Source organism: Aspergillus fijiensis (assembly GCF_003184825.1).
Source record: "Aspergillus fijiensis CBS 313.89 unplaced genomic scaffold BO72scaffold_22, whole genome shotgun sequence".
Classification (NCBI taxonomy): Eukaryota; Fungi; Ascomycota; class Eurotiomycetes; order Eurotiales; family Aspergillaceae; genus Aspergillus; species Aspergillus fijiensis.
This window is the reverse complement of record NW_024468998.1, coordinates 427,325-450,381: the sequence shown is the minus strand read 5'-3', so window position 1 is coordinate 450,381 and position 23,057 is coordinate 427,325. Positions and strand designations below refer to the sequence as shown.

Here is a 23,057-nt window from a genome sequence, read left to right as displayed (position 1 = left end):
CTATTGTATCTCCCTCTTCATAAGAGCCGAACTTGTCCCTGTCAGTCTTCTCCTTCCCACTCTTCTTTCGATTCCTCGCTCCTCGATCGCTCAGTCCGAGTCTGTCATCACCATCTTCATCATCAGAATAGCTGAGTTTATCTCTCTCAATATCCAGACAGTGATACTCAGCCACCCAAAGGTTCTTGACTTGTTTCAGTTTCCACTCCTTTGGGGATATCTCTTGTTCCTCAACCACACATCGTCTCCGGCAGAGCAAAACTATGAGCCAACAGATTTAGAGCTCGCTCATGCGGTGTTTCAGCCTGGTGCCAGCCTACTTGACCAATAGCCTGAAGCTGACATCTCGAGCCGTCTCCTGTCTACGTGATTTCTGAATATGTGCGAATAACTACTAAACAAACCTGACCGTTGTGGAGGCCAAAAGAAGGGGCAAATCTGGATTTTGTCAAGTCTTTGCCTATAGGTAAGTAAGACTCCTCCTCCCCAGGGGCTTATTTTGCTTCATTGTGACCTGACTCGAAAACAGCCGTGCTTAATGAAGCGCTAAGGAAGTGCTATCTCGCTGCTGCTGTTTGCGGATCACAACTCCAGTTATGAGCGGACATTCACCTACATCATTGCGTATCGGTTTCTAGAAGATATGCGAATATCATTTTATTGAATCACAATTTGGAAGTCGCCGCTTACAGCACCGTCAACTCCGTCTGTTATGGTCGGTCATTCATTTCTATCACAATCAAAATCCAAGATCACAACCAGAACATTGGCTAAGACATAGCCATTCATGGCACAAGCTAACTCTTCTCATCACCACAGGACTCGTGCCTGGTTGGAGTCCGGTCGATATCCTTGCTCTCAGTCATCCAGCGCCTCTGATAGATCCGCCATGGCCTCCATTTGTCGCTTGATAGAGGTGGTAGGAAATTGAAGCTCCAAGAATGAACCTTCTAGAGTTGAAGGCTGATCCACCTCTAGCAAATCCATCAGCATTTTCATATCGTCGACCAATAAACGCAGCCAGACTAGACTTCCAGCCTGGGAAATTGAGCCAGGCGTTATGGCCACTATCAACCTCGCGGGCAACAACGTCTCGTTTGTTTGCCTTCGCCTCCTCCAATAACCGATGCCTACCTTTGATTAAACAGAGCAAATCCCCATCTCAGCTGATTGGATAGATGTGCAACAATGAGTTCCCGTCAGGCAGGAGTGCTGTTCATGCTACACTTGCTATTACGCGGACGAGCTCGCTGACAAAGTCATCTAGGAAGAAGTCACATCCGATCCTTGCCCCCGGCGTCCGAGATCCGCTCAGGGCGGGCCTTTGAAACTGCGGTCACGCTCGATATCGATATGCATCGCTAAAACTACGAAAGAAGGCGAACAAATGCTACCGAGTACCTGTTTCGCGTATGTAGCCAGATACGCTGCATTGAAAGCACTGCGCTGCAATCACCTTTGCATTGCGGCTGATCCCGTGCATGGCAAGATTCTGCCTCCTGTTGTAAGTGCTGCTATGCAGCCAATAAACATCGCACATTCCACTGCTGCATCTCTTGCTCGCATATTGCTTGATCTGACGGAGGATCCCATAAGGAATGCAAGGGCTCCTAAGGGGGTGATTTCAGCCTCCGCATACAAAAGACTCCTGTCAACATTATACTACGAGGTCCAATGTCGGAAGGGAAACCTGTGGCTACATACTTGAAACTGTGCCAAACTTCTTAGAGCCACCGAGGAAGAGGTTATACTCAAGAATTGGCTTCTTGTGCTGGAAGCGATGCGGACGCGCACCATAAAATTCGAAGAGAAGACAATACTGAGTCGCTGCCATCAATTGGCAAGACCACTTGATTCACGTTGCTCGCTCTCTTGCTTTCCTGTATTATCTGTACATACACCACTATGTGTGACAGCCGATGAGACCTTCGCATGGGGGCATGTCATTCATGGGGCTGTGCGTACACTTCTTGTATATAGCAAACGCCAAGTGAATGCTTATTTGAATTGATGCCTAGTCGATCAGGCATCTATCATCCATCCTTCTTACATCCAACAATAGATATTCAATTCATACTCACCAACACAGCAACTCACCAACATATTGCAGTATGCTTACATCTCTTCCATGCAGGAAATGACTCGTAGCCCAACTCGCGATAAACTTTCGGCAAACCCCGGTTATGGATCGATCTCGGGAGTGAGAATCGGCATCCTTGGCAGCCGCATTTGCTGGCGGGGTTGCCGCCATCACCCCCCCTCACAGCGTATATATAAAGTAATGTCCTTGCATCTGTCACAACTCATGGCTGACAGTCTCCTTAAACAAAACCCACAATGGCAGCACCAATCCCTTCCACTCAACAAGGCGCCGTCGTCCTCAACCCGGGCCCAAACTACCAGATCATTCATCGCGATGACCTCCCCGTTCCCCAACCAGGGGACCACGAAGTCCTCGTCAAGCTGACATGCACCGGTTTGTGGTAACGATTCCCCGCCTACTCATCTTTCTCGCATCCCACACCCGATCCGATTCGACACAGACTGCCTCGGGAAACTGACGGCTTCCAGCCACTCGGAAATCCGCGCCACCTCCGGCTGGAGCAATTACAACTCGATCATCGGCCACGAGGGCATCGGCACCGTCGTCCGGACCGGTTCCCTCGCCCCGCGGTCCTTACTCTCCGCCCGCGTCGGGGTGAAATGGCTCTACAGCGCCTGCACGCACTGCTCCGTCTGCACCTCTGGCCACCCGCACTACTGCCCGCACCAGCGCAACACCAGCCGCCACGTCCCCGGCACGCTGCAGCAGTACGTCCTGGCGGACGCGCGATTCCTGACCCCCATTCCAGAGACCGTGGCCGACGAGGTCGCTGCGCCGCTGCTGTGCGCGGGACTGACCATGGTGGGGGCGTTGGACCGGCTGGACGGCGTGCTGCAGCCCGGAGACTCGGTGGTGATTTCGGGGTCCGGGGGCGGGCTGGGCCATCTGGGGGTGCAGATCGCGGCGCGGGTGAAAAGGTGGAGGGTTCTCGCGGTGGACTCCGGGGAGGAGAAGAGGCGGTTGAGTATGGAGGCTGGTGCGGCGGCGTTTGTGGATTTCCGGGCTGAGGATGTGGTGGCGCGCGTGAGGGAGCTCACACACGGGGAGGGGGCTCAGGCCACGGTGGTCGTGCCGGGGGATCCGGCCGCGTTCAGGGTGGCGGCCGACTTGGTGAGGAATCTGGGGACGGTGGTGTGTGTCGGGCTGCCGAGGAATGATTTCGAGTTGCCGGTTTCCGCGACGCTGTGTGCGGCTAGAGGTATGTTTCTTCCTCTCGGAGGCAGGATGGCGGTTCGGGGATTAGGGAGCTGATTCGTGATGGTAGGGATCTCGATTGTTGGCAGCTCGGTGGGGACGGAGGAGCAGATGGCGGAGCTGTTGCGGCTGGCTGCTGAGGGGACTATCACGCCTGCGGTGAAGTGTTATGGGTTCGATGAGACAGTGAAGCTGATTCGAGATCTTGAGGAGGATGCTATCACGGGGAGGGCTGTGGTCAGAATCCCCGAGTGAGAGTGGGGTCAGGAGATGCGCTGGGTCATGTTTAGTGAGGGTTAAGTCTGCGACTTGTCTGTCCGGCGCATATCCTGTATGTAGCATTTGTGAGAGACGACGATTGTTCACATGTCTCGCAATTGAGCCTAAATGACCTCCAGGAATCGTCAGAGTCTGTCCTGTCAACTTGTCGACCCCCTGCCAACATGCATGAGTTCAGGCTAAATCAGCAGATACTTAAACAGCGCAGCCCTACTCCAATCCCCAGATCAGGCACCTCAAACCTCTAACCTCTAAGAATGACAGAATGCAGTTTCTAATCTATCTAGTGAATGCGCTACTAATCCCCCTCGTTACTGCAACCCGCCAGACCAACTACACCTACACCAACCCGATCCTCCCCGGATGGCATTCCGACCCGAGCTGCGCCTTCATCGCCGCCTGGGATGAGACTTTCTTCTGCACGACGTCGACCTTCCTCGCCTTCCCGGGGATCCCCATCTACGCCAGCAAGGACCTCATCCACTGGAAGCTGGTCAGCCACGCACTGTCCCGCCCGTCCCAGGCGCCGTTCCTACTCAACGCCACCAGCCAGTCCGAGGGGATCTACGCCTCGACCCTGCGCTTCCACAAAGGCACGCTGTACCTGACCACGGCGCTGATCTCTTCCACCGCGCCCAACGGCAGCGAATTCCTCGTCTTCACGACCACGGACCCCTACGCGGACGCGGCCTGGAGCGAGCCGATCACCATCACCACGACCCTCACCGGCTACGACCCGGATCTGTTCTGGGACGCCGCCGACAACGACCGACTCTACCTCACCATCGCGGGGTACAACCACTCCGCCACGCCGCTCATCTTCCAGTCCGCCGTCGCCCTCCCCGACTGGACCGCCACCTCGTGGCGCTACCTCTGGAACGGCACGGAGAACATCTGGCCCGAGGGACCGCACCTCTACCGCAAGGACGGATGGTACTACCTGGTGATCGCCGAGGGGGGCACCGGCACGAGCCACCAAGTCTCCATCGCGCGATCCAAGCACGTCACGGGACCGTACGAGCCCTGCCCCGCCAACCCGATCCTCACCAACAAGAACACCACCGCGTACTTCCAGACCGTCGGCCACGCGGACCTGTTCCAGGACCCGACCGGGAACTGGTGGGGCGTGGCGCTGGCCACGCGATCCGGACCCGCATGGGAGATCTACCCCATGGGTCGCGAGACGGTGCTCTACCCCGCCGAGTGGGAGGAGGGCGCCTGGCCTCGACTCCAGCCGGTCCGGGGGACAATGCGCGGACCGCTCCCTCCATCCTCACGAGCCGTGCCAGGCCAGGGTCCCTTTGTAGACGCGAGCGAGAGACTCTCCTTCGCGCCGGGCTCCCCCTGGCCCCCGACCTTGCAGACCTGGCGCCCCCAGCCCCCCGCCCCGGACCGGTCACTATTCACAATCTCTCCACCAGAGCACCCGCACACGCTGCGCCTCACCTCATCCTGGGCCAACCTAACCGGCAACGCCTCCTTCACCCCCGGAAAAGACCACCTCTCCTTCCTCGGCCGCATCCAAACGAGCACGCTCTTCGAGTACGCGGTTACCCTCCACGACTTCACCCCCGGCATCGAGGCCGAAGAAGCGGGCGTCTCCATCTTCCTGACGCAGACCCAACACGTCGATTTGGGGGTCGTGCTGCTGCGGGATGCCCACGGGAATCTGGCCCCGCATTTCCGCCTCCGCGTGGAAGCGTCCGGCCGCCCGGATCTGGTGGCTCCCGACGCAGTGGTTTCGGCGGTTCCGGCCGCGTGGTGGGGGAGGGGGATTGTGCTGCGGGTGCGCGCGCCGGATGATGCTGGGTATGTGCTGTCTGCGGCGCTGGTGGGGAGCCCCGGGAGTGAGATTGTGCTGGGCAGGGCGAGTGCGGGGGTTCTTAGTGGGGGGAGTGGGCCGTTTACTGGTGAGTTCAATTACTCGGTACTTCAGTTGTCGCTGGGTGATGTGATGTCATGGTATTCGATGGGGGTTGAAGGTGGGCTAACTGTTGTCCAGGGACGCTGCTGGGGGTGTATGCCACGGGGAATGGGGGGCCGGGGGAGACGCCTTCGTACTGGAGTGATTGGACGTATGTGCCGGTGGCGCAGGAGGTTGATGCTGGGGTGTTTGTGGATGCTTGAGAGGGTGTACTGTGTGTCTGTGTATAAGGGTGCTTGGGATGCCGGGTGGCTGATTGGCAAGGGGCAGGAACCGACTCAGGACACGGTACGACCTCCATGTATGCCTGGCAGCAGCTAGGGTGATGAGGCCACTCCCATAGACAATTGCTGATCAGTGCGGAGAATCAATTCTACACGCGTATAGCAATGCCAAGCAGGCAGCTGCAGCGATCACCCCGCTTCACCCCGCGCGAAATCAGCCTGTAGGCCTTGGAGTGTCTTCTGAGAGCATCGACAACAGGCTAAATCACACTGCATCCCAAACCAAGCTAGTACTACCCTTAACCAGACTATCTCCCCATCGCAGCAATTCATAAACGCTACACCATTGCATCATCACGAACACGGCGTCCGCCCATGGATAACATGCAACTCAACAAACAACTGCTGCCGCTCGGGACTGGCCGAGAAATCAGCCTGCACCTCGGCGATCAGCGCGCGACACTCGTCCTCCGACCAGCCCAGCACCCTCGTGAAAAGCGCCATGGTCAGGGGTTCGACCGAGTCGATCGCGTGGCCCTGCATGAGGACCCCCAGCCGCTTGAGCTTGTGGTCGCGGGCCCACGCGCCGATGGGGATCTTGACGACCTCCTCGGTGACATCGACAAAGGCGTTGCGGCGCAGCGTGTCGGCCAGCGTGTGCACGACGTTGATGGGCTTGCCGAAGCGGCTCGAAGCCTCCTGAAGGGAATGCTGCCACCGCGCGATGCTGGCGCTCGCGGGGAGAATGGGCCCTCCGCGCGCCTGGGACTGGAAGTCCACCCGGAACTCTTGGATCTCGTAGTATCCGCCGGGCACGAGGTGCCGGTGCGCCTGGGCGAAGAGACCGTTCCAGTCGGCGATGGAGCCGACCATGTTGCGCTGGTGGATGAAGTCGAACGCCTCGGCGGGGGAGTAGGGCCAGGGGGCTTCGATGTCGTCGATGATGAAGTCGAGGTTGGGGGGGACACTGGATGCGAAGGACAGATGGGTTCAGCCAATACACAACGACAGAATGGATTGATGTCGGCAGCGAACCAGGTAGGTTGGATCGGACTCAGATCATTCCCCAGCACGCGGGCCTGCGGCATCTCGTCTGCAATCTCGACGGCCCAGATCCCCGTGCCCGTGCCGAGGTCGAGGATGCGTCGCACGGGTCCGCGCAACGGGGCTTGGTAGAGCTTCCCCTGCAAGGCCATGCGGAAGATGTAGTGAACCATGTCGAGACGGTCCTGCTCGGCTTCATCGTTGGGGAAGGGGTATTCGCCTTCCCGGTAGGCATGGTAGCGGCGGCCGTTCTCGAAATTGTAGTCCTGGACGGAGGAGGCAAGGGAGGTGGTGAAGGAGTGGCTGTCGCTGGGGTAGTCCTCCTGGTGCAAGTCATCGACGTCGATCCATGTCTCATCGGGGTGGTCGGGAGCCATCATTTGGGTGGCTAGAAAGAGCAAACAGTGCTAGACCCGGGGGGATGGATGGATGGGACCAGGAATTCGGAGCTTGCCTTCACTAATAAGATGTGGGGTTCAGCTGCGCGGGCTTTACCGGCATTGTCCTAGTCACAATGGCCAGGTGATGGGTACTGTACTGTACCAGTTTGTACTAGACTAGACTAGAGAATTTCTAGGCTGTGAAGACGCCTTTGATAGAGTTGATCTGATGTGTTTTGGGCTAGTATCGTATCAATTATCTTATGTGGCCACCTCTTATTGGACGGATCGACTCAGCGAGCATTTGTCGATAGATCCAGCTGGCGGTTGGGCAGGATTGGTTGGTGAGAAAGTCCCCAGATACCCAGTGCCATGCGATGGCACTGCACGATGACCGCAGTGAAGAGTTCGTCGGGGGTCTAGAACCAGGATATACCCCACTTTGCCGTCGTGGAGAGTGGGCCCATTTGCTAGTCCTGCTCCGCGGTAGTCAAAAAGAGCCCAGGACTCCAGGGCGTGGTAGAATTGGTTCTATTCTTACTTCTTCCGCGTGAATCATGAATATGGCGTGACCATGAATTGTTGACTCAGGACGCGTTAGTAATGACATGATAGCTGTCATGGCCGGAAGTGACTTCCATAATACTACAACGCGCACTCCGTACTTTGAGCAGAAAGAAAGAAACAGAAAAATTCAGCAAGATAGGAGAGATATTCCTAAATCAAGCACAAGTTGCAATAGAAAGGATACATGCTCAATCCTCAATCCATCGTGATGCAGACTCCTTGCCGATAAACGGATGGCGATGAAGAAAGCCCTAACCACGTCCATCTTACATTAAGAACTAATGAGTCGACTCTCAGTCCCAACCACCCCAATCCACCTATGATACAGTCCATGATCTCCATCTCCATCCCCATAACCAACCTCAATCAAACCCCCAACACCGTCCCATTCTCCCTCCTCACAAACTCCCAAAACACATCCAGCTCCGCACTCCTGGCCCCATCGACCACAAACACCGCTGGCTTGCCCAACGGCGCCTGCACCGTCACCGTCTGGCCCGCCCGATACTTCACCCCGGACCACACATGCAGATACGAGCGGCCGCGGACATCCCCGGCCGGCAAATACACCTCCACCTCACGCCGCCCCTCATCCAGCACCGGCGCCACATACAGATCGCTCCCCAGGAAGAAACTCTCGTAGCTGATCTGCCGCGCCCGCGCGTCCTCCGGGTGGTACAGCACCGGCATCCGCAGCAGCGGCCACCCCTTCGTCTCGGACTCGGTCCGCAGCACCCGTCTCCGGTACGGCCCCAGCGCCGCAAACAGCCTCGCGTTGTACGCGAAATACGCGTAGGTGGAGGCGTTGCTGTAGAACTGCGCATTGACCTGGGGGACGTTGCCCTCGTGGGACCGGAAGAAGGCGCTACTGACGGCGGCGAGTTCGCCCCACCGGCCCAGCAGCTCTGGGGAGCGGGGGATTGCCCCCGAGGAATTCTGGAGGCGCGGAGGCTCGAAGATGGTGGTGTAGCCCCCGATGTCCGAATGGCTGTGCGCGTAGCCCGAGACGCCCATGTGGGCCATGATGGTGACGGCGGATTTGATGCCGTCGTTGCGCGTCCAGGTGATGGCCTGGTCGCCGGCCCAGAAGAGGTTCATGTGGCGGTTGGCGCCCATCGAGGCCGAGCGGTGGAAGGTGACCATCTCCGCCGCCAGCGGGGTGGTCGCCGCCACCCCGCGCTGGAAGGCCGCCCAGTCGCGCGGGTAGCGGTTGTGGTAGGTGAATGCGTCCTCGCCTTCCGGCAGATGGGCGAGTTGCGTGTCCGCGGTGATCGGCGTGTACTCGCCGAAATCCCACATGCAGCCGGAGATGTTGGCGCTCCAGACCTGGTCGCGGAGCACGGCGGCGAACCACTGCCGCGTGGCCGCGTTGGTCAGGTCCAGGATGCCCGCGTCGATGCCCTTGCCGCTGGAGATGATGGCCGTCGTGTTGGTCGTCGTGTTCTGCACGGTGTAGTGGTGCTGCGTGGCTTCGAGGAAGAGGTTGCGGCGGTAGCCGTCGGATTTGCTGCTCACGTTGGCCAGGAACGGGTTGACGTAGGCGAGCGTGCGCACGTTGTGCTCGCTGCGCAGCGCCTGCACGAACTCGCTCCACGTCGGGTATAGGTTGGTGTCTGGTTCCCAGTTCCACCACAGGCGCGAGATGTTGATGTGGCCGTAGGGGGCGGATTGGAGGTGCGTGCCGGACCTGGGATGGGTGGGGGTGGTGTTGTTAGTGGTAATCGGGTTGGATGGGGTCGCGAGCAAGGTAGACTCACCAGTCTTGCAGCCAAACCGCCGCGACGGGGCAGTCGTGCTGCAGCCCTTCTTCGACGATGCGGTTCACCTTGTCCTGGCCGCCTTGAATGCCCAGGACGGCGCCCTGGTCCACCCATTCGGGCAACGAAGGCATCCGGCCCGTGTACTCGGTGAGCATGGTGATGCCCTCCAGCATGTTGTCGGCCTTCATGAAGTGCCCATGCACGGTGAGGGCGTCGTAGCGGACCGTGACGCTGTCGGGGTCGCGGAAGTCAAAGGCCGCGTACGCGCTGTCGTCCTCCAATAGGTAGAAGACGTGGCCGTCGGAGCTGATGTACTGGGGGATCGCAGTGTAGGTGGTGTAGCGGTCGCCTCCGCTGAAGAAACTCTGCGAGTCCTCGATGGCTGTGTAGGGCTGGTCGCCGCGGCCCACCCCCTGCTCACGGGAGAAGATCGGGATGGTCTGATTCTTCATCGACGCGAAGGAGGCCTGGGCTCCTAGGCCATAGAAGTCCTCCGAGGGGTGCGAGCCGAAGGTGAGGTAGAGTCGCTCCATGGGCGCGCTGGCATCGCGGCCTGCGTCGACGTTCACCTCGAAGGCGACGCGGTCGGACAGATTAGCCGGAACCCAGAAGCTGCTCGAGTATGCGATGTCTTGGTTGCTGCAATTCAGCAGGTAGCCTTGCACCGTCACACCATGGCCCAGACTGTCCGGACGAGTCGACCGCGCGACATCGGTGACGTTCTGGCCCTGGCAGCGGCCCTGATCGACATTGGTGATCTTGAAATTCCCACTCGAGTCGACAATTTGATCCTTCCCGGCGCTGGCACTGAGGAAGCTTTGACCGGGCACCGTGCTGAGGACGGTTTGGTTGTGTTGAAGGATGGACACCTGGTGCAGGTCGGACTGCCAGGCGAGTTCGAATCCGTTGCCCAGAGACCAGGTGGAGCGAGCTTGTCCCAGCGACAAGGAGGTCGCAAGGACGGCCAATGCGCCGAGATGAGAGCGTGCCATGTTGTGGCCTTGATTTGGTCTTCCGCATTGTCTCGGGGGTTGCCCGGCATTTTATAGCTTCATGCCGTCGGGATTTGAGGAGTGAAAATTCGCGTGGGACGAAGCATTGCCGACATGGCTTGATCGGTGGGTCAGTGAAGCCTCAACTGTGTTGTGGCTTGAAGGGCATTGTCTATATCGCGCAGAGGAGAAATGCTCGTGGACAGCCCTATTCCGGGAGTACGGGTGGCATTCACTTCGAATCTCTGCTCGGATGACTTTCCTCATCCGCAACCGCACCGTCATCGCAGCCTGCAGCCAAGGTCAGCGCTGGGATAGGTAGTGGACCCCGTCGGCAAACAGACCGAACGATTTGGGCAGGGGGAGAGGCCGTTGGCTGCAGTCGAAGGGGATCGGAAGATTTCGTGAAGGGTTTGGGGAAAAGTGACGATACTTGCCGGATAGAGTGGCGGTTCCCCACTGTTTCTGGGGAATCCGGAGAGATGGTCTCCACCGGGGTTCGACCTCTCGGGTCGAGGTTGGGCGTTGAATTCGCTGTACTTGGCTCGGTCGCTTGGCTTGCTTGGACTTTTAGTTAATGCTGGGCAGTGAGGACAGCCACTGCCGTCATTTGTGGGAATCTGAGGGGTTTGGGGTGTCTTGGAATATATTCCCGGTGTGGTGATACTTGATTGCTTTATCTGATATCCACGACTCTCCACCAGCATGAGATTACACATGTGAGTCGGGCAATTCAGCCTAAATACAGGGACGGGGCATCGTAGCAGTGTAAGTGCGATGCAGGACTATTGAATGAAAGTCCCAAGAAATGACCATTGGCCGAGTTTGTGGATTGTTTGAGTAAAGAGGTTGAGATGGTTAAAATAGCTGCACGTAAAACAGAGCATAGGATATGGTACGTAGCAGTAACGCTTATCTTCAACAATGGCCGGGTGGCGCAATGGTAGCGCGCTGCCTTCCGGTTGAGGATGTGGCAGTGGTTGCGCGTTCGAGTCGCGTCTCGGTCGTTTCATTTTTACCTTCATTTTTTTACCTTCATTTTTTTTTCTTGCTCTTCCTTCCCTTCCTTTTCTCACGGAGTTCTTCCTGTTGAAACACACACACACACACACAAGATCAGATGCAACCGATAATTCACTGCTTGGATTCGGAAATGTACGGTGCTATATTTGCATCCAATCGATATCGTTATGCTACCCACCACCCATTCTCTTCTCTGTCGAACTCCACAACCCTCACACCTCCCCCAAAATGATCTCAGCAGCCTAGCACCCAGTCAGTCAACAAGTCAATATCCCCCACGACATCAAGAGAAAGTAACTTACCCTCTCCGCAACCCCATACATAGGCGCCTGATAATGCGCCGCCAACGGAATCGGAATGACCCCCGCATCGACCACCCGCAGCCCCTCGACCCCCAACACCCTACAATCCCCATCCACCACCTGTCCCATGGCACAAGTTCCCGACGGATGGAAGACGGTACCCGCGCCCATACGCCGGGCACGACTCTCAATCGCCTCATCCGACCAGTCCCCGCGGAGGGCGTCCTCGACCCCCCACTCCACGGCATTTAGCCCCTCGACCGCCTGGATTGCACGCGCACAGCTCCGCACGCACTCGTACAGCGCCGAGCGGTCGACGGGCGAGGCAAGCAGGTTGGGATCCAGGATGGGCGGGTCGGCGGGGTCGGCGGAGCGCAGGGTGACGGTGCCACGCGAGATCGGGTCCACGAGGATGTGGGCGATGCTGAAGACGCGTTTGCCGGGCCAGCCGGGCGCGAGGGGGGTGCGGGTGCATGTGTCGACGGAGGTGTAGCTGTTCGCACACTGTCAGTGAATGCTTCAGTAAAGTGAGCCGAAGGCGCTTACACCGTGAACGCCTCGACCTGCAGCTTGCCTTCTGCCGAGTAACGCTGGTACTGGTCCGCAGGGAGGAATTGTCGGGCCAGCTCGCGGGTGCCCTGGTCGGCGGGCGCGAAGGAGATCCAGTCGTAGGGCAGCCCCGCGGTCCAGTCGAGGTCGGGCCCCTGCATTTCGCCATCGCCCAGGACCGCGTTGGGGAGGTCGATGGCCCAGTAGGTGAAGATGGCGGGGTGGTCGGCGTAGTTGCGTCCGACGGGGAGGTCGAGGATCGGGGGGATCTGGTGTCGTGCCAGCTCCGCGGCCGGGCCGATGCCACTGCACGTACAGTACATCCCGTCAGCATGCCCTAATTCGTATCTTAGGACAACTTATGGCCTTGACACAAGAGGAGACGGTGACCCCACCTCAAGAGCAGGATCTTGGGAGAGCTCTGCGCGCCCGCAGAGAGAATGACTTCCTTGCTCGCCTCGACGTAGAAGCGCTCATGCGTGTCGGTATCGTCCACAGGCCGCAGGACGACCACTCCTTTCGCCGCGCCCTGTTCCACGACCACCTTCTCCACCAGAGACCGGGTCCACAGCGTGACATTCTCCCCGAGCACGTAGCCAGCAGCATAGCTCCTCACCCCCTCGTAGGTGGAGTTGAACGCCTCCGCGTACCCCTCGGGATTGCCCCCGTTGATATCCAGCGCGTGCTGGCACCCACGCAGCTCGTGGAACCGTCGACTCTTCTCGCGGAGGGGATAGTTACGCGGCCTGCCGCTGTTCGTCGCATGGCTGACCTACGGCCGATCAGCATCATTCACCATCACCTTTCCCTCAATCTCCCACAGAATCACGAACGGACCTTGATCGGACCATCGTGGCCATGCAGATCCGTAGTGGGAAGCCCGCGCTCCCGCAGATCCGCCGAGGGGAACCAGGTCTCCGACTTCTTGAAATACGGCAGGAGACTGCTCCACGACCACCGCCGGTCTTGCACGAGCTCGGCCCATTGGTCGCTACCCCGTACCTGGACTTAGTATCTCATCCGTGAAGAATTGTACAGAGGAAAGGGGAGGGGGGGGGGTACTAATCAACGGCGGGCCCCCGCGTGAAGGTCTGGTAATTCACCGCGGAGCCGCCGCCCACGATCTTGCCGGACGTCAGATTGACGACCTTGCCTCCAAATCCCCGAGCCTGGGGTACCGAGCGGTAGTTCCACTCGAGGGTCGAGTCGAAGCCCCCCATGATGCCCAGGGTGGGGAGCACGCGGTCGTCCTTGTCGACCCCGGCCTCGAGGAGGAGGATGCGGAGGTGGGGGCGCGCATGCGAGATGCGACTCGCGAGGACGCAGCCTGCAACTTGATTCAGACTTTAACCTCTAATTCATAGTTGGGGAGGGGGTTACCAGCGACACCCGCTCCGACGATAACAAGGTCAAAGGAGAGTTTGGGGATTTCGGGATCCATGATGAGACTTGCTTTGCGAGATCAAAGTACTTTGCAGGCAAAGGAGTGTGCCAGATGGCAGTGGCTGTCACCTTATATCTTTATATCTATTCACTGAAATGATAAGTATACCGGTGATGAGAAAGTGGCTGCGACGCATCCATGGGTTGCAGTAAGCTGACGGGAGGAGCAAATCGTATCTTGCTCTTTCCATGGGTTTGCGGGTTAGCGTGCGGATTGCCCCGCATCGGCAAGAGGATTATTGCCCCGCAGTAGACCTTGATGTCAGCATTGCTGGAAATGAACTTAGATTGTGATTATCATGCATAAGATGATACCACTGCTTCCGCATGCACAAGTCTAACTTCCAGCTGTGGGCCCCTGTCAGCGATCGTTCTTTGTCTGACATTCGTGAGCGAGAGCATATGCTGCCGGGTTCGGATCCGCCGGGAGGAGCTCGTACAAGGTTGGTTCTGGTGTTGCCTTGTAGAGATCTAGAGCTCTGCTTACAGCCCACCTCTCCATCTGGATCCCTTTATTTGTGAAGCAGGCAGTTGGCCTGGACATAAAGACCATCTGGGATTGACTATGGTGCAGATCATGTGCAACTCAGGAAGGTATTGAGGTAGATTATAGCACATGGCAAGGAGAGACAGGACTGTAGCATTCACCTTGCAATACAAACCCACCCATTAACTCGATTCCTATCATATCTCCCTCCACCCTTGTTCTCAACCCCCATCAGCTCATTCACCTGTCTGTAGCTCATCAGCAGATTCTGTCGCTGTACTAGCGCCAACATGACCAACAGGATGGATTCATTACCTCCCCAAAAATCTCTTCCCTTGACTACCGAAGAAGCTTAACCATCCTTACTAGGGTCAAGAAAGCTAGGCCTGGAGGAGCACCAGACCCAAGATACAAGCGTGCGTGAAATTATCTCCATGAAACAGATGCACTCCACTTCTTCTTTAGCCACCCATCCACCCAGCTAACCCTAAGATTGCAACCTAACATCACCCCCCATCACCCCCTCCAGAATCACCCCAATCACCACCCCACCTCAACCACCCTCACCCATCCATCTACTCCTCACACCCAAAACTCCCCGCCAAATCCAACCCCCCCTCTCCATCCCACCGCAACACCCCCGGCCACAAACACAACTCCCTGGTAACTCTCCTCCCAACCCCGGCCACCTCCGCAAACAACGTCTCCGGCTCAACCGCATCCTCCACCCAGCGCACCAGCGCCCCCAACGCATCCACCGGCACCGGCCCATACCCGACGCCGAAATTCCCCCCACAATGGCCCGCCCCGGGAGCCAGGAACAGCCGAAAGAAATCCTCCACGTCGACATTCTGCTCGCTAAACGCCTCCCCCACCATCTCCCGGTACTTGACCGTCCCCGCCGGCGGCACGATCTCGTCCGCTAGCCCATGCCACGCCAGCAGCTTCCCGCCCGCCTGCTGGAAGCCCTCGAGCCCCAGCTGCTCTTTGGACAGGAGGTCGCCGAACTGCTCCCGCGAGGCGTGCACCGCATCCACGAATCCGGGGATGGTGAGGGTGGAGATGTTGTAGGTGGGGTTTTTGAGGAGGAAGTTGCGCAGCCAGCTGACGGCGGGGAGGAAGGGGTTTATTCGTGTTGTCGCTGTTGTTGGGTGGGTTCCGTTAGTGGTGGTGGTATCGGCGGTGCCGCGGAAGGATGCTCCCGGCGGGAGGCCGTACCAGAGGGTGTCGCCGGTGGCCGGGTCGACGGGGCCGTTCAGGATCGCCTGCACGAGGGTGGCATGCTGCTCGGTGATTGTGACGGAGGTATTGGTCTCGGCGCAGGGGATCGTCGTGCTCACGAGCCCACTCGCGTCGAAGGGACAGTTGCCGGAGCCGGAGATGAGCCCGTCCGCCGCCCCGTCCAGCGCGTCACACGCCTCGATGATACTCTGCTGGAACGCGGAGAACACGCACTGTGGCGGCGGCGGCGGCGGCGGCGGCGACGAGGCCGAGGAGGCGTTCAGCATCAGCGCCGGCGGCCAGAGCAACCACGCGAACAGCTCGGGGAGGTGGATCCCGGGGCTCGCGGCCAGGATCCCGTCGTAGTCGGCGGGGTAGAGCGCGGCGGCGACGAACCCCTGTCGGCCGCCGGTGGAGCAGCCGTGCCAGTAGGAGAAGCGCGGCGCGGTGCCGTAGAACGCGGTGGTGAGGGCCTTGCCCAGCACGGCCAGGTCGTGGACGGAGCGGTGGGCGTAGTTGGTCAGCAGCGCCGTGTTGAGCCTGCCGTCCGCGCGTAACCCCCACTGCCCCGTCTGCGGGTCGATCGTGCCGTTCAGCGTCAATCCCCCCTCCGTGGCCGCCGCTGCGTAGCCCTGGATCACGGCCGCGGGCTGCGCGTACCCGATGTAGCCGGTGGCCAGGCCGCCGCCACCGGTCGCCAGGAAGCGGCCGTTCCAGGCGGAGGGGAACGGTAGCCAGACGGAGAGCTGGACCAGGTCGGATTCGTTGGCGTGGGTGAGGGTGACCGTCACGTCGCAGAAGTCGAGTTTCTGGCCTTGGGTGTAGGGGGACTGGTAGTTGTGGACTTCGTGGCTGGTGAGAGAGAGGATCTGGATGTCGGGGATGCTGCTGCCGACTTTTAGAGTGAGACCCTCGCAGGGTTGTGGCTGGGGGCAACGGCGAAGCGTGGATGCCTGGGTGAGAAAGTGCACGATGCGAGAGAGCAACATGGCTGTTGTGGGGAGAGATTGCCTGTGTTGGTGGTTTGATCGGTGCCTAAATTATTATGTTAGCTGTCTGTATGTAATTCAGTTATTATGTATACACTGTACGTGAATAGCTCGAGTTGAGACGTTGAGACTCTGCGTAGGAAGTACTGCACCCCGTGTTCACTCGATCACAGGTGGTGAGTACAGTCCCAGTCCTCTGCTCAGTTGCAGTAGTGAAAGTGAAGCTCCACGCTGTTCAAATCTTGTTCACAAATCTCGAGAAAGCAGAGAAAGCAGAAAGATATTTGTTGAGGAGAAGCCAAACAGAGTTTGCTTCAGCAGAGGACAACAAAGAAATGGACCAGGGGTGAAAGTGAATACTCACCGATCCGCACCGAGCCGGACGGGAAACATCCGTGGATCCCCCAACAGCCTTTCTGGATGCTGTGGGTTGGGCCCATGTGATTCTGTCTTCCTTAGTTAGTTTCCAGTGGGTAAGGTAGTGTGGTGAGTGAATGCTGTCTGGTTGGGATGTTGTACTGGTAGGACATCTCCCGCCTCATGCACCCCGTTGCGGCTACTCTGACTGGTGGCTGTGCTGGTAGCATCTTCCAGACCTTTACTGAGCTTGAGTTGCTGCTTGAAGAACCCAGCTCTCAGGGGAGAATAATCGACATGCAACCAGGCATTACCAACCTAAGTTGCCAGCATCTACAGCCCTCTGTCCGGCCACTGGCCTACCCCAACATCGCAAAGAATGCCTTTACTGTCTGCCTCATCGAGCTGCGATGGATTGTAGAAAAGAAAAAGAAATTCGTCAAATAAAATACATCGTAATGCTAATAGCACAAATATGCGCGGATCGAAATGAAATAACCCATCGTTGAAACACCATCAAGCGACTACCAGCAAATGTCCTTGCGCCCCGCTAATACCACTACCCATTGCGCCGAAGTAAAACCAGCCTACCGCATATCCACATGGAAAAGATACCGCTGCCGGATCTGTGCGACATCATACACAATGTACTCGTTGTACATGAGCGACGCCGCATTCCGAACCGCCGCCCCGTGCGCCGTGTCCGGCATCTTGACCCCGGCCAGGCTGGGATGGACGCAGCCCGCATCCTTCCAGCCCGCGGGGATCGAGCGGCCCCGACCCAGGGTCGCGATCTTGTTCTGCTTCGCGGCGTCTTCGCCCGCGTTGAAGTTGCCGTGCTCCAGCTCGAGCATGGGGTCGCCCAGCTCCGCATCGCACAGCAGCAATAGACCCTTGTTGCCACTGCCGTAGGCGCAGCAGTAGTTGGCCGACTTGGTCGACATATCCGCCAGGTAGACGCCCTTGCCGAACATGTACCCGTTGACGGGGGCTTCGGGGGGCGCGATGCGCAGACCTTGACTCAGGATACCACCGAAGTTGGTGCTGCGAGATCCGTGCCACAGGAGGCGGCGGTCGCCGTTTTTAATCTTGGCAAAACGGGAGGAGTTGAAGCGGTCGTTCTCGCCTTGGCGCTCGATACGGAAGATGTTGATGACCTGTGAGGGAGATTAGCTTAGGCTTGATCTCGGTATGACATGTCTTGAGCTCACATTAAGGCCCACACTGTGAGATGCACCACGCGATCGCACAAGGTAGGTTTCCAGCTCTTGAAACTCGGTTGAGGTACGGGCCACTGCATATGGTCAATAATAGTCAACTTCCAACCCGTGTGCTGAACCTACATGGTGTCATCTCATTCATTCCCAAGCCCTGGAACTGGCGATCGAGCTGGTGGATCATCTCCGCGTCCTCCGCGTCCTTCATGATATTGTTCGCAACCTCCATATCCGTCAACGTCTCCAGCAGCTCAATTTCTCTCTTCAGAAGATCACCCTGGGTGAGAACAGGCGGCCTATTGCGTCCAAAGACGTGGGGGATTGTAGTGAAGTATTTGTTGCTGAGGAACTCCGCAGCGCCCTGAAAACTCAACCCGTACTTGGAGGCTGCCAACGCCGGGTCGGTCACAAGTTCTGACAAATCCTTCAACGCCTGGAAACCTGTTTGAAGGGTACGCTTGCTCAATTTGCCCAGGGGCAGCTTCTTCGCATCGTACGACATGGCAGCCATGGTGGACAAGAAGAATTCCTGGTTGAAGATGAACGCCATCAAGTCCTGCACCTGCACGGGCAGAGCACTCTTGACCTCCACCTTGGGCTTCTTTTCGACCTTCTTCTTGGCCGCGGGCGCGTCATCCTCATCCTCATCCTCCTCCTCCTCATCCTCCTCGTAGTTACGCTCGATGAACGTATACTTGTTGTTCTTGGGTGGTTCCAGCCGCTTCTCCCACGTGAGGCCCGATTTGTCCTTGAACTTCTTCTGGAACTCGGCCTCGGCGCGGGCAAGGGACCCATTACCCAACAGGGCATGTTGGCCACTCTCTCCGACTCGGCCCCAGTGGGTCCAGGTCATGAACTCCGTCTGGGTAGGGTTGGTGAGAAGCTGAATGCGGTAGAACTTGTTATTGTTGTTGGTTGCGCTGGTCTGGTTCAGGGTGGCATCCCAGATGGTCGACTCCGGGTCGATGTACACTTTATGAGAGCCTAAGCAAATCTGTCAGCTCTTGACACCACTCCCACCAGCAAAGTTGGATCACGAACGTCGAAGCGAGCACTCATCATCCACAGGGATGTTCAGCGCCTTTGTCCCAGCCTTCTGCGCATTCTTGAGCTTCTTAGTCGTCCCATCCTCGTTGACCCCCAGCGCCTGCTCCAGCGTGCGCTTCTTCTTGGTCTCTTCACCATCGGTCTTGGCTTTGTTGCTCGCGTTGTCCAGAAGAAAGTCCTTCTCCGCCAGTCTCTTGCCGGCCGTTTCGGAGTCGATGAGCCAATCCAGCGAGACGATGTTGCAGTACGGAACCTTGCATGCCTGCGTGTCTGGGGAGGGAAGAGTCAGTAGGGCGTCCAGACAGCAGTCACCTGCAAGATTGTGCAACGCTCCAAGCTTCCCCGCGGGGCTGTCCGTTGGGACAGCTCGGGGATGGACTCACATTTGCGACTCTGGTTGGCTACTTCTTTGGGGGTTGTGATCAGGTGGGTCAGGGTCTCAGTGATGGCCCCACTGAATTCAGCTCCCTGTTTCTCGATGATGGAGGTGAGGTCGGCTGTGAGAGTCAGTTTGTTGCCATCAGGACGATTGGAAACGAGACTGGCGTATGATCGGGGCATTCGCACCTTGTTTGTAGCCGGGGAAAGTCCCGCCTACGGCGATGACCAAGCCGTCTAGAGGTAGTTTTGTCATGGTTATGAGAGGGCAGTGAAAGGGACCTGAATGTGCAGGGGAAAGAGTGGGTGAGTGAGCTCGCCGAGCAACGGTGTTTGGCCTGGTTGCGAATACGAGGTCTTGCGGGTCACAATGTGTCTGGATAAGGGGAAGATGAGCCTGAGATCAAAGTTCATCAACACTGGAGATGGTGTGGGAATCAAAGGAGAGGATAGAGATGACAAAAGCGAAAGGATTGAAGGAGATGTACATGGTTATAAAGCGAGGGTGGAGCGATGAAGATGCTATAGGCAAAGCAGCTACTTGCCTGTTTGGTCCCCGCCGCTAAGCCGATCGCTAGCCTGAGGCCTCAGCGCCCGGCTGTTGCCTGAAGACCCTTAGCAAGTGAGGAGCGTGATTGGCCGGAGCTCGGGTGGACCGGCCAGGCACCGGTCGGGGCACGTGATGCTGCCTGTGCTGAGTGGAACTCAACGCTGCAAGGGACACCCTCGGTGGCCTGAAGCTTAAGGTCTGGGTGTGGTTGGATTGCACCTGGCATGGGGGAAGTGATGCTTGTTGTGTCTTGGCATCAGATTATCATGAGACTCCCCAACTACCTTATGCCAAAGGCAAAGCCCACGACACGGTAAAAAGAGCGCAAAAAAGAAAGTGGCGCTGCCCGGAATCGAACCGGGGCTGGCACGGCCACAACGTGACGTCATACCACTAGACCACAGCACCTTGATTATATAATGTGCCAACATCTCAGCAATCATATCCTACAGTCTAGCTTACAGGTTGAACGACAAAACAGCCAACCCACCTTATCTCGATTCCACGATAGCGACCCTTTCTTGACACTACATCAAACCAACCAACTCCCACTGCATAGACATATATGATAAGATACTCAATGTTCATTCCCAATTTTTATGCTAACCTAACCCTGCAGAATGCCAATGCAAATGCCATGACAGAAACGCTCCACGTCACTAAGAATTATCATTACATATACAATGCGGTATAATAGTGTTTGTCCTTCCCTGCGTCATCCACATGCAGCGCAACCCTTAGTGGGCGGCCCCATTCTCCCCCTCCAGCACATGGTCATCCTCATCGGGCGCATGCGACTCCTGCGCCTTCTCGTAGAACGGCGCAAACTTGCTCTTCATCCGCAATCTCCGCCCAAAGAAGTAGAAGCCCACGGGGATGGGAACCAGAATCGCAGCCACGCAGCCCAGCAGGGTCGAGGCCCACTCGATGCCCATGTTGTTGAACATCTGGCGCGAGAACAGCGGGAAGCTGGCGGCGACCATGGATCGACAGAAGGTGTTGGCGGCGATGGCGGAGGCGGCGAACATGAGGTAGGTGTCGATGAGGTAGTTGAAGAGCTGGATGAAGATGATCAGCAGCCCGAAGCCGGTGAACAGGCCACTCAGCGTGGGCACGATCCAGTGGACGCGGCCGGTGTAGCCCGCCCAGCCGAACCAGAACAGTCCCGCGGCGAAGAGGGCACCGCCGACGATGACGGGGGGCAGCCGCCATTCGGGGACGGGCACGCCGCCGTTGGCGTCCAGCCGGCGGCTGTACCCGGGCGAGCTCCAGATGATGTACCCGGCCGCGATGATGAGCCCCACCACCATGCCGAACAGCGGCAGCCCGCTGACGCCGGCCTCCATGTGGTACACCCCCTGGAAGACGAGCGTGTACGCCGTCAGGAAGCAGTACAGCAGCCCGTAGATGAAGCTGAGGTAGATGGTCACCGCCAGGATCAGGGGCTCGTTGATGAGCAGGCGCAGCGGGCGCGAGAAGTTGTTGATCACCAGTTCCCGCAGATCCACCTCGATCTCCTCCTGCTTGGCGTGGATGCCCCAGTTCTTCGTGCGGCGGCGCAGCTCCGAGGCTTTGGAGACCAGGATCACCGGCGGGTACGATTCGCGCAGGAAGAAGACGTTCAGCACAAAGGCCGCGTAGCCCATGAACGCGGGGATGTAGGCGGTCCAGCGCCAGCCGAGATAGGAGGCGTTGATGAAGCCCGAGATGAACGGCGCCAGCAGGGGGCCCAGGAACACCGTGCCAGAGAACATGGCGATGGCCACCCCGCGCGTGCGGTTGTCGTACATGTCGGAGAAAATCGCCGCCACGACCGCCAATGGGGAACTGCCGAAGATACCGCAGAAGAACCGACAGATCATGAGGGTTTGGAGATCCTTGGCGACGGCGACGGCCGTGTTGAAGATCCCGAACCCTAACATCGCGACGACGATCGGAAGTTTACGACCCTTCAACTCCGACAGCGGGGCCCAGATCAGCGGACCCGAGGCGTATCCGATGATGTACAGCGAACTCGACAGGGTGGCCACTTCGAGACCAACATGGAAGTGCTTCGCGACATTGGTGCTGGAACCGCTGAAGACGGCCGAGTCAAAGGTGGAGCAGATACTGGTAAACGCGAGGATGGCACTGATGTACACTCTAGACGGGGAGAGGGAAGGTAGTTAGCCATCCATCCTTTGGCTACCGGACAATGTACTATTAGAAGCAATGCATGAGAAGACTTACTTTCGCATCAAGGGCCAATTCTGAGGGTATAGAGGATCGGCAGGCCCATCGAATTCGACGACATAGTCTTCACGGGCGGGGAGAGGAGGAGGGTAGGGCTTGCCCCCGCCGAACGCCGGCAACGGGCCTCGAGATGGTCGCGACTTGACACTTTCTCCCACCGTCAAGGCATGCTGAAGACGTTGGGTCTCGATGCGACTCAGCGCATGGGAGGTCCCCGTGCGGAGGCGCTCGAGGTCAACTTCGGTATTTCGGGACTGGAGCCGGTGAATCTGGGGGTTATAGTCGATGGAGCTGCTCGAGCCGGACGAAGCCGAGCCGGAGGAACTCGGCCGGTCTGGATTCTCAGAAGACCTCCGCGGGTCTTCCTCTTTGGTGTGAGGGCGGGCATCGGCTTCCGCCATCTCGAGCTCTTTGTCGAAGGCAGACATACTTGATAGTTCGACTCAGAAGGGGCGGGAGATGGAGGCGAGAGGGTGAGAGGAAGAGAGGAGACACGAAGGTGGGAGTGGAATGGCCACCAGAAGCTTGATTGAAAAGTGGAAAACCTGGAAAGAGAAACAAGCTCCAGGGACCAGACGGCATAATATTGTTACAGTTAAACCCAAGGAAGAGAGAGAGAAAAAAAAAAAGGGACATTCAGCCTTTTTTTTTGCCTTGACCAGATCCATGAATCAGGCGCAGTGCACCATTCCGACTTATCCGTCCAGCTGCCCTCGCCCCACATTTAACGGCTTCCGGGAGTAGTTGGCATTGCCGAACCCAGAACCAGCACACCTCGTTGATCTCAGCTCCAG

At 57.9% G+C, this 23,057-nt stretch overlaps 8 protein-coding genes and 2 non-coding genes across 10 annotated transcripts; 3 read left to right on the top strand and 7 right to left on the bottom strand.

Moving 5' to 3' along the window:
- Window positions 1-2,337: 2,337 nt before the first annotated feature.
- Window positions 2,338-3,680, top strand: BO72DRAFT_428845 (zinc-dependent alcohol dehydrogenase; the record flags this gene model as incomplete). The annotated part of the gene is made up of 3 exons (XM_040943050.1): window positions 2,338-2,483; window positions 2,572-3,302; window positions 3,369-3,680. 3 exons carry the CDS (start codon window positions 2,338-2,340, stop codon window positions 3,551-3,553), a joined length of 1,062 nt encoding a protein of 353 aa, XP_040801549.1. The 3' UTR covers window positions 3,554-3,680.
- Window positions 3,681-3,842: 162 nt separating this feature from the next.
- BO72DRAFT_468504 (uncharacterized protein) lies at window positions 3,843-5,704 on the top strand (the record flags this gene model as incomplete). Its single annotated transcript, XM_040946902.1, has 3 exons — window positions 3,843-3,863; window positions 3,906-5,487; window positions 5,580-5,704. The coding sequence occupies 3 exons, from the start codon at window positions 3,843-3,845 to the stop codon at window positions 5,702-5,704; spliced, it is 1,728 nt and encodes a 575-aa protein (XP_040801548.1).
- A 246-nt stretch (window positions 5,705-5,950) lies between these two features.
- On the bottom strand, window positions 5,951-7,319 carry BO72DRAFT_107208 (class I SAM-dependent methyltransferase). Its single transcript, XM_040938917.1, has 3 exons — window positions 7,313-7,319; window positions 6,761-7,228; window positions 5,951-6,692 (listed from the first exon to the last, which is right to left on the bottom strand). Exons 2-3 carry the CDS (start codon window positions 7,147-7,149, stop codon window positions 6,080-6,082), a joined length of 1,002 nt encoding a protein of 333 aa, XP_040801547.1. The 5' UTR covers window positions 7,150-7,228; window positions 7,313-7,319; the 3' UTR covers window positions 5,951-6,079.
- Window positions 7,320-8,003: 684 nt separating this feature from the next.
- BO72DRAFT_107204 (alpha-glucosidase) lies at window positions 8,004-10,608 on the bottom strand. The gene is made up of 2 exons (XM_040938916.1): window positions 9,474-10,608; window positions 8,004-9,403 (listed from the first exon to the last, which is right to left on the bottom strand). The coding sequence occupies exons 1-2, from the start codon at window positions 10,466-10,468 to the stop codon at window positions 8,083-8,085; spliced, it is 2,316 nt and encodes a 771-aa protein (XP_040801546.1). The 5' UTR covers window positions 10,469-10,608; the 3' UTR covers window positions 8,004-8,082.
- A 786-nt stretch (window positions 10,609-11,394) lies between these two features.
- BO72DRAFT_t137 lies at window positions 11,395-11,475 on the top strand. Its single transcript has one exon. It is a non-coding gene; the product is annotated as a tRNA-Arg (tRNA).
- A 173-nt stretch (window positions 11,476-11,648) lies between these two features.
- BO72DRAFT_403921 (GMC family oxidoreductase) lies at window positions 11,649-13,921 on the bottom strand. The gene is made up of 7 exons (XM_040942247.1): window positions 13,723-13,921; window positions 13,405-13,669; window positions 13,180-13,333; window positions 12,738-13,114; window positions 12,340-12,648; window positions 11,794-12,286; window positions 11,649-11,733 (listed from the first exon to the last, which is right to left on the bottom strand). Exons 1-7 carry the CDS (start codon window positions 13,781-13,783, stop codon window positions 11,704-11,706), a joined length of 1,689 nt encoding a protein of 562 aa, XP_040801545.1. The 5' UTR covers window positions 13,784-13,921; the 3' UTR covers window positions 11,649-11,703.
- Window positions 13,922-14,847: 926 nt separating this feature from the next.
- On the bottom strand, window positions 14,848-16,937 carry BO72DRAFT_509402 (feruloyl esterase; the record flags this gene model as incomplete). Its single annotated transcript, XM_040949328.1, has 2 exons — window positions 16,847-16,937; window positions 14,848-16,528 (listed from the first exon to the last, which is right to left on the bottom strand). The coding sequence occupies exons 1-2, from the start codon at window positions 16,873-16,875 to the stop codon at window positions 14,848-14,850; spliced, it is 1,710 nt and encodes a 569-aa protein (XP_040801544.1). The 5' UTR covers window positions 16,876-16,937.
- Window positions 16,938-17,256: 319 nt separating this feature from the next.
- On the bottom strand, window positions 17,257-19,979 carry BO72DRAFT_447973 (putative poly(ADP)-ribose polymerase PARP). Its single transcript, XM_040944682.1, has 6 exons — window positions 19,671-19,979; window positions 19,487-19,600; window positions 19,098-19,373; window positions 18,183-19,040; window positions 18,051-18,133; window positions 17,257-17,996 (listed from the first exon to the last, which is right to left on the bottom strand). The coding sequence occupies exons 1-6, from the start codon at window positions 19,735-19,737 to the stop codon at window positions 17,427-17,429; spliced, it is 1,968 nt and encodes a 655-aa protein (XP_040801543.1). The 5' UTR covers window positions 19,738-19,979; the 3' UTR covers window positions 17,257-17,426.
- Window positions 19,980-20,368: 389 nt separating this feature from the next.
- BO72DRAFT_t135 lies at window positions 20,369-20,439 on the bottom strand. Its single transcript has one exon. It is a non-coding gene; the product is annotated as a tRNA-His (tRNA).
- Window positions 20,440-20,768: 329 nt separating this feature from the next.
- BO72DRAFT_468498 (MFS transporter) lies at window positions 20,769-22,664 on the bottom strand (the record flags this gene model as incomplete). The annotated part of the gene is made up of 2 exons (XM_040946901.1): window positions 20,769-22,173; window positions 22,261-22,664. 2 exons carry the CDS (start codon window positions 22,662-22,664, stop codon window positions 20,769-20,771), a joined length of 1,809 nt encoding a protein of 602 aa, XP_040801542.1.
- Between the last annotated feature and the right edge of the window lie 393 nt (window positions 22,665-23,057).

Excerpts from the sequence above, each read along its gene's own strand:
- BO72DRAFT_107204 (XM_040938916.1), bottom strand. The coding sequence starts at position 10,468 with ATGGCACGCTCTCATCTCGGCGCATTGGCCGTCCTTGCGACCTCCTTG. Across the intron at positions 9,404-9,473 it reads GCGGTTTGGCTGCAAGACTG|GTCCGGCACGCACCTCCAAT; the intron begins GTGAGTCTACCT and ends CACCCATCCCAG.
- BO72DRAFT_447973 (XM_040944682.1), bottom strand. The coding sequence starts at position 19,737 with ATGACAAAACTACCTCTAGACGGCTTGGTCATCGCCGTAGGCGGGACT. Across the intron at positions 19,041-19,097 it reads TGATGAGTGCTCGCTTCGAC|GCTCTCATAAAGTGTACATC; the intron begins GTTCGTGATCCA and ends AGATTTGCTTAG. Across the intron at positions 18,134-18,182 it reads AATGAATGAGATGACACCAT|TGGCCCGTACCTCAACCGAG; the intron begins GTAGGTTCAGCA and ends GACCATATGCAG.
- BO72DRAFT_403921 (XM_040942247.1), bottom strand. The coding sequence starts at position 13,783 with ATGGATCCCGAAATCCCCAAACTCTCCTTTGACCTTGTTATCGTCGGA. Across the intron at positions 12,287-12,339 it reads CAGGTCGAGGCGTTCACGGT|CTACACCTCCGTCGACACAT; the intron begins GTAAGCGCCTTC and ends GTGTGCGAACAG. Across the intron at positions 11,734-11,793 it reads TGTATGGGGTTGCGGAGAGG|GCTGCTGAGATCATTTTGGG; the intron begins GTAAGTTACTTT and ends ACTGGGTGCTAG.
- BO72DRAFT_107208 (XM_040938917.1), bottom strand. The coding sequence starts at position 7,149 with ATGATGGCTCCCGACCACCCCGATGAGACATGGATCGACGTCGATGAC. Across the intron at positions 6,693-6,760 it reads AGTCCGATCCAACCTACCTG|TGTCCCCCCCAACCTCGACT; the intron begins GTTCGCTGCCGA and ends CTTCGCATCCAG.